Below are 14,052 nucleotides of genomic sequence, written 5' to 3' on the forward strand. Positions count from 1 at the left end.
TTAAAACACAAATCCCAATTATATATCATTTGTAAGAAACAGACTTTTAAAAAGTTGGAAATAAGTAGAGAGACAAGGAGATCTTAAGAAAAAAATTTTTTTTTTAGTGATAGGTTGGTAGTATGTGAAATGAGGTGTAATTTATCTTAACATCTAATAAACAGGTTGATGGTGGATGTTATGGTATAAGGCCTAGTTTATAAAGTAGAGGAAAAATGGGGTACAGTAGGAGAGCTAAGGATCGTAATGCCAACAGCATGCAGTGTGGAAATAACCATCCTGAAGGTTTTATATTCTATGCTACAGTATCCTTTATAGCAGTTATTGAATTTTAGGATTATAACAAGTATTTTTAATTCTAATTTTATTTTTTAGGGTTTTTTTGGTCATGTATAAGCAAAACAGGTTTGTGTTTAAAAATAATTTAAGTACTATGGAAGGAGTGGGAGGAGTTTAACATTAGTTGAAGTTGACCTTTCCTCTGAGGTTCTCACAGTCCTGCTTATCAGGAGTAAGCACCATTAATAAGTTTATTTTGTAACCTTCTGGAATCTATTCACACATTTGAAAAATAATATTGAAAGAAAAAACTTTTAAGTTTTGTTTTAGAGTATTTTCTTTAAAATATGTAGCATTTTCAGCTTCATCATACACTTGCTTTGTATATTAAAGTCCAATGAAATTGATGTTTAATGAAGACTTTATATTGCACAGGTTTTAGAATTACTTCTTGCCTTCTGTTCAGTGACTCAGCTGCGCCATGTGCTCACTCAGATGATGTTTGAACAGTCTCCACCTGGCAGCGCCACTCTGGGAAGCCATACTAAATGTTTAGAACCTACTGTGGCTTTACTGCGCTGGTTAAGCCAGCCTTTGGACGGATCGGAAAACTGTTCTGTTTTAGCACTGGAGTTGTTCAAGGAAATATTTGAGGTAATAGGATGACTGACAGATTGACTTTTCTACTTTTGTGACTCTCAATTAACAATTTGTCTTCAAAAACATTCTTAGTAAACTTCCAGTTCATACACTTGAGGAAAACATCTCAATTACTAACAGTCATACTAGACATGCTAAGTTTTTTTCTACCAGTCATATATATTCGTGTTTTCTTTTTTTTCGCTGAATAGTTTATGTATATATAGTGCTCATTTCAGTGTAATATGTAAAGATATTTAAAAGATTTATATAATTTGTTGCGTGACTACTTTGAATAGTTGCATTGTCTCTCCATTGCAATAGATGCCATTGCATGGATTATTATTATTATTATTATTATTATTTATTAGGCCATTGAATGGATAATAGAGGCATATTGGATTCAGTCAGTGAAATGGAGTAGAGCATGCCAGATAATGTGCTAGGCACTTAAGATACAGACAAAACTCCACATTCTGGTAGATCTTACTATCTGGGCAATTTAGTATTCTCTACTATTCTCCGTGTTTATAGGTCCATTCTATCTAACCCAATATCTCCTGAAAGTATTTCCCTTCGCATAACTGGATCTTATATACAAATATGTGTATGAAGTGATTAAATATGTTCATTAAGAGTTATGCACAAAATTTTCTATTTTATCTTGGTCTTGATTAACAATCAGTTTTAACATTTAAAAAGCCCTTTGAGGATCTTGATGGAAATTATTTGTGGTTATAAACTATTAAGACCAGTGTCTATTATGTAATTATTATAATTTTAGCAGATTCGGGATATTTGTTTTCAGTAAATACTTTTAGTTTAGAATAATTTTTAAATCACAAAGTCTGTTTAAGAAGGTCTTATTTGTAAAACCTTACTAATTTGAGAAAAAAGCCATAGCCCTCAAAACTGAATAAAAGTATAAATTTTAAATAAAAATTTATTCACAAGAGACTTAAGTCAATGGCATATTGAAGGAAATATAAAAAATTTAAAGAGAGTGTTAGAGTTCAATGATGACTATTTCTGTATTGTATATTCCATTTTTGTTTTTAATCATTTGTGATGGATAATTCTCCAGGATGTCATAGATGCTGCTAACTGTTCCTCGGCTGATCGTTTTGTCACCCTTCTGCTGCCTACAATCCTTGATCAACTTCAGTTCACAGAACAAAATCTGGATGAGGCTTTAATAAGAAAAAAATGTGAAAGGATTGCCAAGGCCATTGAAGTTTTGTTAAATATCCTTTACTGTCATCAACATGAAAACTATATAACTAACCATTCTTTTTTTTCTAGTATTGCATTCACTGCGTTTTGTCTTTATTTGTCACTGTAATTTGTCACTTTATGCTATTTATCTAGAATTATTGAACTAAAATTTGAACTGTAGAAAAAATTCTCAATGAGTCTGAAAAAGATCCATGATTTTTTTTCCTTATTTTTCTGTGTGAAACTTTTAAGCTAAGGTATATTTTTAAAAATGCTGTTGAAGCTTTATTTTAACATTTATATCACAATTTGACATTTGGTGGTAAATTTAAAAATAACTATTCTGTTACTCCTTGTTACTGTTTTCTGCCTAATGCTAATTATTTCCCCTGGACGATTAGTAGTGCCATTTTTTTAGTGCTGTGTATTCGTGGACAAAGAAATACTGATAGAGTTGTCATGATTTTAGCTCAGTTGTTTTACCTTATGTTTTCAAAATAAAGCCTTCATGATTGCTTTAATAATGGTTATAAGAAAAGACAAGTATGTCAACACAAATTCATTCATTTAAAAAGAAACCTTGAACAATTAGTTTCACTACTTCTATATACTGATTTTCTAGGTCTTCCTTGTGTTTACTTTTTCATAGACCAACTAATTCTGAGTTGCTAAGAAGTCCAAGTCCCAATTTAAAAATATTTCATTAATACTTTTTTACTATGAGTAAAGAGCCACTGTATCTCAACCAGATCCCTTAAATGTATCTAGTCAGGTTTCCTTGTATCTCAGCGCAACAAGAATATGTTCTACTCTGTCCTAGAGCAAACTCAACCTTGTTTAATATCCTCTTCTAAGGTACTGCTCCTTAATTTTCTTCCTTTAAAGCCGTGATTCTCAACCCTGATTTCCTATGTAAAATCACCTGGAGAACATGCTAAAAAAAAAAATCGATGCAGAACCTTACTTCAAGAGATCCTGATTTAAGTGGAGTGATGTGAAACCCTGAAATCATTAGGTGGTATGTGTTTGCGTGTTGGCTTTTTTGTTGGTGATTGTTTAAACTACCCAGGAGATTCTAACATGCAGCCAAAGTTGAAAACCACTGCAGTAGGGATACATGATTGCTTGACCTTAGAGATATTTATAATTATTAAAGTGGGGCCTTCTTACTGAATTAGACCACAGCTTGGCCCTTTTTAAATAGCTGCTATTTACATTAATTTATAATATACAAATATGACAAAACAACTTCCCCTTATTCAATAAATATTTATTGAACCATTGAGATTCTTGCTAACAAAAAACAGACATCCAATGGAGAGATATCCTCACTGTTTTAACCATTGAGTCAGAAACTTTTGGTGCCAGTCCATCTCTTAACACTTACTACTCATTTAAATTGTGTGAGTTTCAATTTCCTTGTCTGTCATTGAGCTAATTTAACAGTAATTATACTGGACAACAGTAATGATATAATTTGTGTGAAATCATCCTGAATGTTACCTTTTACACATAAAGTGAGAATTTTTTTGTTGTATGTCTTAACAAAACTTACCTCTCTGTGGAGATGATACACTAAAAATGCACATTGCAAAAATCCTGACAACTGTCAAGTGTACCACTCTTATAGAACAACAGTTTACATATGGCAAGATTGACCTGGGGTTTGGAACAAAGGTTGCAGATTCGGAATTATGGTGAGTATATGAACTCTAATGACAAAATGGCAAGGCAGTAAAAAATCAAAAGATGTGGTGATTCTCATCCTTTTGGAGGACCATCCTTTGGTTATAACTTAAGGTATAACAGATTAACAAACATATTTTCATAATGAATTTTTTGTAAATTCATTCAATTTGTAGATTGCGTGCTTTTTGAAGAAATGTTAAATTTGTTGTTTTTTATTGTTTAGGTTTGTTTTGTTTTACTGTAATTATCTAAGGGTTCTGAACATTTCTGGAGCTCCTTTTTGACATTGCCTCAGTAATTAGCTATAATTTTACTTTTTTAAATGAAAAGCATGAAAAAACAGAAGGGTCTTTTTATTACAAGGAAATCAGTCACTGCTGAAGGTTTTTTAATAACAGACAATTCTCCTTAGCAAGTCAGGAATTATGGTTAATGATGGATTTTCACTGATGGTAATAAGATATTATTTTATACCCCCCCATGAATTAAGTCCATCTAATAAATCTTTATTGAGGACCTACTAAGTGCTAGACACTATGATTTGTTTCTGTTTGCACAAATGTCACAATTGTCACTAATTGTGCACCTTTAGAGTAAGAATTATCTTTTTTTATATTTGTATACTCCTTTCAGGTACAAAACTCAGAACATGACCTAGTATAATTCATTCATTACATATTAGATATTCTATATTGCCTAAGGTTACCATCTATTGTTGATATTCTAGTAACAAAGCTAAGAATTAAATGGACTGTATTTCAAAACTACTACTTACTTGAAACAGAAAGTTGAAGCATGTTGGTAGTAAAAGAAACACTGTCTAAACTAAGGCTATTAGTGCCAGTTTGCTCTCTTTGGGTCTTGAGTTATAAGAATGTTGATTGCTTTGAGATTTTTACTTCTCAATAGATACAAGGCTTTATCATCTTGAATTTTAAAAACAAAAGTGTTGGATTTTTCATTTTCTTTAGAATTTTGGACAGAAACAAGCTTTAAGAAATTTTTCAATTATCTAATTTAAATGTGACTTATCTTTAAAGCAAACTTGCTGCTGATGTAATTTTGAAAACTCTTGATTTGATTAACAAACTTAAACCTTTGGTTCCTGGTATGGAAGTAAGCTTCTACAAAATCCTTCAGGTGAGTTTAAACTCTTCAAACATTGAAGTTTATTCATACAAAAATGGTCCTAATATAAATTTCTGTTTTATGTTCTTAATCTTTAGAAGATAACTCTCTGAATTGACATTGAGAAGAATGTTTAAAGTTGTTGTTTTAAGCAGTTATAATAGTCTCATTGCATAGTTATTTTATATACTTTCACAGGAATTGAACATACGTGCTCATGACACTAATGTAGAGAATGTTCACAATAGTGCTGCTTCCTCAGCCTTTTCCTTTCTTGTGTTGTACATTTCTTCATTTGTTTCTGTTGGCGTTGGAGGAAGAGTGGTATTTGTTTTAGGGTTTTTGTTTTTGGTTAGGGTTGATGTAGGGTATTAAGGGGATAGGGAGACAGCTGGAAGAAAAGGACTTGATTGTGATAATTAGAAGGGCTGTGCAGAAAATAGCTAAGTCACGAATTTCAATGATGATAGTAGCTGAATAAGATCTCTAGATGTTATCAAAAGACAAAGTACAACAAATTTAGTTCAAAGTTCTAACTGACTTTTATTTGTGATTCTAGAATTTGGCAGCCTCATTCTATAAAATAGAATGAATCATTCCCCTGGGCTAAGCAGAGAAAGTTGACTTTATAGACCCGAAAAAGGCTGAAGAAAGCACAAATAGGGAACTGAAAGCAGATTGGTCATTTCAAAGTTACTTTTCTTATAGAGTTATAATAAAGGGGAGTTCCTTATTACGCTGACTCAGGTTGACTGAAGTCTCCTGGTTTTGGGGAAAACTGGCCCATTTCAAAGTGCAATTTGATTACATGGCACTCATCCAAGTGACTCCTTTCTGGTTTGGTCTGGTCTGCTAAAGCATAGTGTAGGAGACTAGTCCAAAACATTGGCCTCTTAAAAACTTTGTGTAATAATATCTACCTTGATATCTACAGCACCTACCTTTACAACAGATGTTTAATAAAAATGTGTGAATTAAGTTACTATAGTAGCTTAACAGAGATGGCTCTAGTGACTATGTAGACAGTGTAGAAGCCAAAACTGAAACCTTAGGCAGGGACCACTGGTATGTTTTGAGAACATGTTTAAGGGACTGAGTTCAAATGTTGACTCTACTAGTTCTTAGTACAGACTTGAGTAAGTTATTTCACCTCTCTCAACTTCAATTTCCTCGACTATGAACTGGAAATAATGAGGCTTACCACTGAGGGTTTTGGAGATAAAGCTCTGTTCTTATCACAGTTCTATGACATTAGATTATGCTCAAGTACCTACAAGGTACTCAACATTTTAGTTATAAGGGATTTATATTTTAATATTTTCTTCACCAATATCTCAATGTATTTTTTAAAGGAGTCAAACTGATGTTTTGTCCATTATTTAACATATGTTTTTCATAATACAGGTTGAGCATCCCTAATTTGAAAATCTGAAATGCTCCAAAAAACAAAATGTTTTAAGTACCAAAATGAGGCTCAAAGGTGATACTCAAAGGAAATGCTCACTGAAGCATTTTGGATTTTTGAATTAGGGATGCCCAACCAGTAAGTATATATAAATATTCTAAAATCTGAAAAAAATCAGAAATTTGAAACACTTCTGGTCGCAGAAATTTTGGATATATGTTGATGACTTGGGACTTACAATACTAATGTAAAATATTTACTGACATGAATGATTGAAGTGAGTATTTTTTTGTTCTTTAAATTTAAATGTTCTAATTTAATTTGAATTTTACTTTTTATTTTATGGCCTTAATTTGGAAGTGATTGGCCATTTTTTTCTTTTAAATGATAGCTTGGAAAAAACATTAATTCTACACATCAATCAGTTGTGGGTTTTTTAATCCATGAAAATATATAAGTTATAATTTTTATAGGCACATTTGAAAGCATTCAAAACCTTTGCCAGGTTTTTTTTTTTAAACTAGTGTTCGTATCGATTACATGGCAGTGTAAACAGCTTTAACAAGGTATAATATATTCAAACTATATTATAATATAGACTGTAATATGTTCAAACATTAGAAACATTTTAGAATTTGCCTAGAATTAAGATTTAGATATATTTACTCACCTCATATCTAAAAGAGTTGACATCGTTTATTCTTTCTGCTGCTTCTTTTTTGGTGTCTGATTTATTTAGGACCCACGTTTGATTACTCCTTTGGCTTTTGCTTTAACGTCAGATAATAGAGAACAAGTACAGTCTGGACTGAGAATATTATTGGAAGCTGCTCCACTGCCAGATTTTCCTGCTTTAGTGTGAGTTGTAATCATTTGCGTTGTTATCTCTTGTGGTGTTGGAATACCCTGCTATGTTTCTTTAGTCCTCAGTATAGATAGACAAGCAAATTAGTGAATTGAAGACTTTATTGTAATAGTAATTTTTCAAATGATTTCTAAAAATGTTTGATTCTTAGAAATGAGAAGTTCAGATGTATACTCACTCAGGGAAAAGCTAGATCCAGGCAGTTAAATGTTTTTCAGGTACCATCCCTCTATGTCTCTAGCCACTTCTTTTTAATGATAACTTCTGGACACTAAGCTTACATCCTCCCAGTTTAGTTCCTCCATAGAAAGAGCTTTTCCTTCCCGATCGTTTAAGGAAAAGGTCTAAGCATTAGTCATTGACCAGTCCTGGGTCATCAGTGAGAACGATGTGGACTAAAAGTTACTTGGGATAGGAGAATAGGAGAGTTCCTAAAGAAAAAAATCTGAGCGTTTATCAGAAAGTTGAAAAATGACTACCAGGCAAAATTTTCTACTAGTTAATTTCAAGCAATAAGAGTATTTGCAATTATGTTGGAAAAAAATTCAGGTTTCAGGTCTCTCTGAACTAAATGTCTATTAGGAATCTGGTTTAAAAACTTTTTTAAAGTCATTTATACATACAAATTTGTAAAAATGGTTTGAATAATTTGAAGCAGTTGATAAACAGGTAAGATATTCCCTATATACCAGGGTCAGCAAACTGGCCAGTGGGCAGGCACCTGTTTTTGTAAATAGTTTTATTAGAATATGGCCACACTCGGCCGGGCGCGGTGGCTCAAGCCTGTAATCCCAGCACTTTGGGAGGCCGAGACGGGCGGATCACGAGGTCAGGAGATCGAGACCATCCTGGCTAACACGGTGAAACCCCGTCTCTACTAAAAAAAATACAAAAAACTAGCCGGGCGAGGTGGTGGGCGCCTGTAGTCCCAGCTACTTGGGAGGCTGAGGCAGGAGAATGGTGTAAACCCGGGAGGCGGAGCTTGCAGTGAGCTGAGATCCGGCCACTGCACTCCAGCCTGGGCGACAGAGGAAGACTCCGTCTCAAAAAAAAAAAAAAAAAAAGAGTATGGCCACACTCACTCATTTTTATACTCTATGTTGCTTTCACTCTATAAAAGCAGAATTGAGTAATTGTAACAGAGACCAAGTAGGCTCTTGAGTCTAAAATACTTACTGTTGACCTATAAGAAAAAGTGTGCTGGTCCATGCTATATGCTATTCACTGATTTAGCAATTCCACTTTTTAGAATTAGCAATTTAGCTCATCATACCTTAAGAGTTAAAGTATGGGATGTAAGACCTAGAGAACATGTAACCAAAATTCCCTTAATTTTATAATAAATTTTTTTAACAGCAACAACAAAAATAACATAGGAAGCTTTTCAAGTTACAAGTTAAAAGTGGTCTATAAAGCTGCTCTATTTTCTGATGGCCTACTTGCATAAACTGGTAATCTGACATGAAACAAAACTTCAAAAGCTTCAAAGGGGAAATTTGCAGCCTCACTGAACATGGGAGTCTTATCCTCTGCCTCTGTATGTGAGGCCTTCCCACCATTTTCACTGTGTCTTGGCATTCCCTATCCTATTTGTGTTGTATATAACTTTCTCTTTGAGCATTATCTCAGGTGTCCATTTTATGCTTGCTATTTAGTCCCCTTATTTGACATTATCTTGGGCAGTTTAATAAGCTGAATGAATGTATATTATGGATGCATTGGTAGGTATGATTTTTTTTTGTGTGTATTTACTTGTTTGTTTTCGAGACAGGGTCTCACTCTATCACCCAGCCTGGGGTGCAGTGGTGTGATCATGACTTACTGCAGCTTCGACCTCTGGGACTCAAGTGACACTCCCTACTTAACCCCCTGAGTAGCTGGGAGCACAGGCGTGTGCCATCACACCTGCCTAATGTATTTATTTTTTGTAGAGGTAGGGTCTCACCATGTTGCCCAGGCTTGTCTCGAACTCTTGGACTCAAGTGATCCTCCCAAAGTGTGGGGGTTATAGGTGTGAGCCACCATGCCCAGCCTATGGTAAATTAGACTGAGTGCCTGCCATCATGCAGTTTGTACTTTAGTTAAGAGATAAGTGAAAAAAATATTTTTTTCACTTCACTATGGAGAGGATGGGTGGTTAATAATAGTATTATATAGGGCATTAATGAATGCCTCTCTGAAGAGGTGAATTTGAACTAAGACCTGATGATAAGAAGGAGCCAGACCTGTGGAGATGTGGTAGAAAGCATGTTCCAGGTAAAGGAACAGCTCATATGAAGGCCTGGGGTAGGAGAAAGAGAGGATTTTAAAGGGCTAGAATGGAAGTCAGGTTGGTGAAAAGTATGTACTGAGTGAGAAAGGTAAAGGACTAAGGATGTAAAGGCCAGGTGATATCCCCCATGAATAAGAACATTATTCTGACCAGTACCAATAACTTTGTACTTATTACAGATAATCCACACTCATAAACTAGTCTTACCATGCCTCCAAACCAGAAGTGAAACTGTCATTATAAAGGGTTAGAAACAGAAAAGTAGATGCTCTGGAAAATTTGGAATATTTCCGAAGACTTCATTTCATCATGGTCTCCAAGATTATTTGAAGACATCTATTCAAAAAAAGGACCCATTCTTAAAGATTCCCTAATTCTACACTAAGTCTGCCTTTTTTCTCTATTTTCATATATATTTTTTTCCTTTCTTTGACTCCCATTCAGACTTGGAGAAAGTATAGCAGCAAATAATGCCTATAGACAACAGGAAACAGAACATATACCTAGAAAAATGCCCTGGCAATCATCAAATCACAGTTTTCCTACATCAGTAAAGTGTTTAACTCCTCCTCATTTGAAAGATGGTGTTCCTGGATTGAATATTGAAGAATTAATAGAGAAACTTCAGTCTGGAATGGTGGTGAGTGAAAAATAGCAATTATAACCTGGTACATATCAGCTACATGTCAGCCCCTATTATAACGTGTATCTAAACACTGTTAGGTACAGATTTCACTATTGAAAACTTATTTTTTAATATAAAAAATAACAATATTCTGGAAAATTTGGAAATGAAGAAAAATCAGTCAAAATTTCAACATTTTGCTGGGTGTGGTGGCTTATACCTGTAATCCCAGCATTTTGGGAGGCCGAGGCGGGCAGATCGCCTGAGCTGAGGAGTTCAAGACCAGCCTGGGCAATATGGCGAAACCCCATCTCTATTAAAAATACAAAACATTAGCCGGGCGTGGTGGCGCATGCCTGTTGTCTCAGCTACTCGGCAGGCTAAGGCAGGAGAATCACTTGAACCCGGGAGGCAGAGGTTGCAGTGAGCCACGATCACACCACTTCACTCCAACCTGGGTGACAGAGTGAGACCCATCTCAAAAAAGAAAAGAGAAATATTTGTGACCTTTCTGATGTAGCATTTGTTTTTATTTTGTTACTCATCATTAAGTTTTAATGATTTAGTTTTGAAGTAGGCACTTATTTTGTCATTGTGTCAAAATATTTTATTAAAATTTTCCGATTTTTTTTTTTACTTTCTTAAAATGTAGGTAAAGGATCAGATTTGTGATGTGAGAATATCTGACATAATGGATGTATATGAAATGAAACTATCCACATTAGCTGTGAGTATAAGCTTATTTTAATGATGTATAATATGCTTTAATAGATGTGTTCCTAAAATGAAAATTAATGATATGTTTTCTTGTAGTCCAAAGAAAGCAGGCTACAAGATCTTTTGGAAACAAAAGCTCTAGCCCTTGCACAAGCTGATAGACTGATTGCTCAGCATCGCTGTCAAAGAACTCAAGCTGAAACAGAGGTGTGTAGAATATAAAGACACATCTGATTTCTAGAAAAATTTTAAAAATGAAGTAAAACATGCAAAATATTAGTTGTGTATTTGTTGCTCTAATTGAATTAAATTCTCCTTAGCATTTGACATGCCTACTTCCTTCTTCCTGAAATTCTGTCCTCTAATTTTGATTACATCATTATCTGATTTTTTTTCCTATCTAGTATTATTTTCCTGTATTATTTATGTTGTACCTTTAAGTGTTGGGAACTCTGAAGATTTTGCTCTAAACCTTTATCCTTCAGTTTTGTGTTCTGTGGTTTCAGTGGTTACCAAAATAGTAATGTTCCTAATTTTATATGTCAAGCACAGATCATTTTCCTGAGCACCAAGTGCCTATGTTGCTCCATTTAAATATACAGCAAATACCACAAACTCAACATAACCAATAATGAACTAATCGCCCTCTCCTTTTTAGAATTATTCTTGTGTATTCCCTCTGCTGTTTTTAGTGTTCTACAAATAACCCTGGAAATCACACAGTTTTTACCTCCTGTAATTATTCACCAAGTCCAGTTAATTTTACCTTCTAAATATTACTCTTTTCTGCCGTATCTCTGTTTCTACCACTATTTGTTATAGGCTGAATCCTTTTCATTTTTTTGTATGAATCATAGCAGAGCAGTTAGTCTTCCTACCTGTAGTCTTCTACCCTCTTCTCAGCTACTCTACAGCCAGTCATCTTTCCTTGGTTCTACCCCTTCACCTAGCCCCTCCCCCAGGGATCTCTAAGGCAGTAAAATGATCCTGTCCCTCTTGTGCTGAGTATCTTTCACAGTAGCTGCTGTTGCTTTCCGAATATCATTAAAATTCTTTAGTTTGGCGTATAAGGAATCTAACTACATAGTCCTCAATCCACATCTTTCATTTCTGCGCGTTCTTTGCAGTCAACCATGTTAGGCTACTGTGTTTTTTTTGGAACTTGACATATTCTGGTATTTCCTCGACTTTCCTTGACTTAGCATGTCTGGAACACCTTTTCCTCTCTTCTGCCTAACTCATAATCCTTCAGATTTCAGTTAAAATACCCCCATTACCCAGAAGCCTACTCTGGTCTCCTTCCCACACATATGTTTGACGATCCTTCCTCTGTGTATCAAACCTATGCTTATCAATAACATTTTTCAAACCATGTGGAAATTCTTTTATCCCACCACTCATGGTATCAAAGACTGCTTCTATAGCTCCAGGCCCTAGCATAACACTCGGCACGTTATAGATGCTCAGTAAATTTGGCATTCTACTACGTACATATATAATGTATACCTTGAGTGAACTTACTTCAGCAATATGAAATTACCAGCAGATACAAGTGGAATCTATACAACTTGATATTATTTATAATAAATGAATTATAATAAAGTGTTCCTGGCTTTTGATAGATGCATCAAAATGAGTGACTAGTAAAATGCCTCTTAAGTATTTTCAGAATAATGATATTCTTTTTTTTTTCCCCCGTATTTATTTCTTTTTTTCTTATTTTAACATGGTTTCATTTGTCTTAACTGGTATGTTGAATTTGTCACAAATTACAAGAAAGAACATTAGTGATATTAAAGTAATTTTTCCTTCTCTTCTCATAGCACATTCTTACATTATCTGTCTGTTGGACATGTCTTGTATTTTATTAGAGAGTTCAGTATTTTATCCATGTTACTGGAAAAGTTTCTTATAAAAATAGTACTAAATAACTGGATATAGCTTCTTTACAAAATCATAAAAACAAAGAAGGGTTTTGTTTAGCATTCTAAAATAAAGTCCAAAGGGCTCGAGGGAACCGAGTTTTTTTATTCTAGTGACTTTTCTGCTTTTTTAGTGTTTCATATCTCATAATAAATACATGCAGGTTATGGTATAGGTTACATTCCTTGATTATACTAGCTTAATTTTAAGTGTTTGATTAAGCATCTGTGATGTCGTTAAGATTTTGTTCTTAATTCTCACCTGAAATGAGAATGCTGATGGTGTGCACACTTAGCAGTTTAGTGTTAATGGCTACCTCTGAGGACCATACCTTTTTAATTGAATACTGTATGTAGCGCTACCTTCATGTTGCTGCAGTTGTATCCATTTCCATTAATTTGATCATAGTGAGATTGTTTTTATCAGATAATATATTAAATAAAAAATCATAACAGTATCCAACTTATTAGAAGTAAAGTCTTAAGTATATATGACTAATACAGCTTTGCATGACCCAATAGATACCAGCTTATTAGTTACTTAGTAAACTTTTAAATTCTAGGTATGTGTTGAGCATATGATATAGATGATGGAAAAGTATTTTTTTTTTTTTTTTTTTTTTTTAAGGCACGGACACTTGCTAGTATGTTGAGAGAAGTTGAGAAAAAAAATGAAGAGCTTAGTGTGTTGCTGAAGGCACAGCAAGTTGAATCAGAAAGAGCCCAGAGTGATATTGAGCATCTCTTTCAACATAATAGGAAGTTAGAGTCTGTGGCTGAAGAGCATGAAATACTGACAAAATCCTACATGGAACTTCTTCAGAGGTAAATAAAGTAAAATCTCCTGTGTAAGGTTAGAATCTAGAATGAACAAACAGCATTTTTTTTTCTGAGACCCGAAAATCCTTTTGTAAGCATTTCATGTATTCTGATAACACATAAGGTAAGTAATTAGCAAGAAACTTAAGTCATTATGAAATGAAGTGTTGCTTCCTCAAATTCAGTATCAATGTTGTAAACAAAATACAGGTCTTTCCAGTTGACTTTTATGTATTCATACAGTCAGCAGTCATTTGGGAGATAGGCTCCACAAGGACAAGTTTGTCTGTTTTGATCACTGACAGATCCCTAGGGCCTGCAGGAGTGCTTGCTGCATAGTTAGGCACTTCATTAATAATTTCTAAATAAACTTGGTTGTCAAATTAGTATTAGGTTGAATGGTCATTTCTGCAGATCAAAAGTAGTTGAATATTGGCAATTTCATATCATTCAGCCTAACAGAATGGAAATCTAGGT

The 14,052-nt window shown here is 34.1% G+C and overlaps 1 protein-coding gene across 4 annotated transcripts in view; it reads left to right on the forward strand.

Moving 5' to 3' along the window:
- Positions 1-14,052, forward strand: part of CIP2A (cellular inhibitor of PP2A) — a 40,985-nt gene that overhangs the window by 19,052 nt on the left and 7,881 nt on the right. For 3 of the 4 annotated variants that reach the window (XM_005548220.5, XM_045385407.3, XM_065539226.2), the window contains exons 9-17: positions 715-933; positions 2,003-2,162; positions 3,689-3,830; positions 4,863-4,962; positions 7,095-7,213; positions 9,937-10,132; positions 10,770-10,844; positions 10,931-11,041; positions 13,385-13,581. In XM_005548220.5, coding sequence (XP_005548277.2) covers positions 715-933; positions 2,003-2,162; positions 3,689-3,830; positions 4,863-4,962; positions 7,095-7,213; positions 9,937-10,132; positions 10,770-10,844; positions 10,931-11,041; positions 13,385-13,581 — 1,319 coding nt within the window. The remainder of the gene's footprint in view (positions 1-714; positions 934-2,002; positions 2,163-3,688; positions 3,831-4,862; positions 4,963-7,094; positions 7,214-9,936; positions 10,133-10,769; positions 10,845-10,930; positions 11,042-13,384; positions 13,582-14,052) is intronic. The other variant, XM_074033517.1, reaches the window with a different exon arrangement.

Source organism: Macaca fascicularis, chromosome 2, assembly GCF_037993035.2.
Source record: "Macaca fascicularis isolate 582-1 chromosome 2, T2T-MFA8v1.1".
NCBI classification, from domain to species: Eukaryota; Metazoa; Chordata; class Mammalia; order Primates; family Cercopithecidae; genus Macaca; species Macaca fascicularis.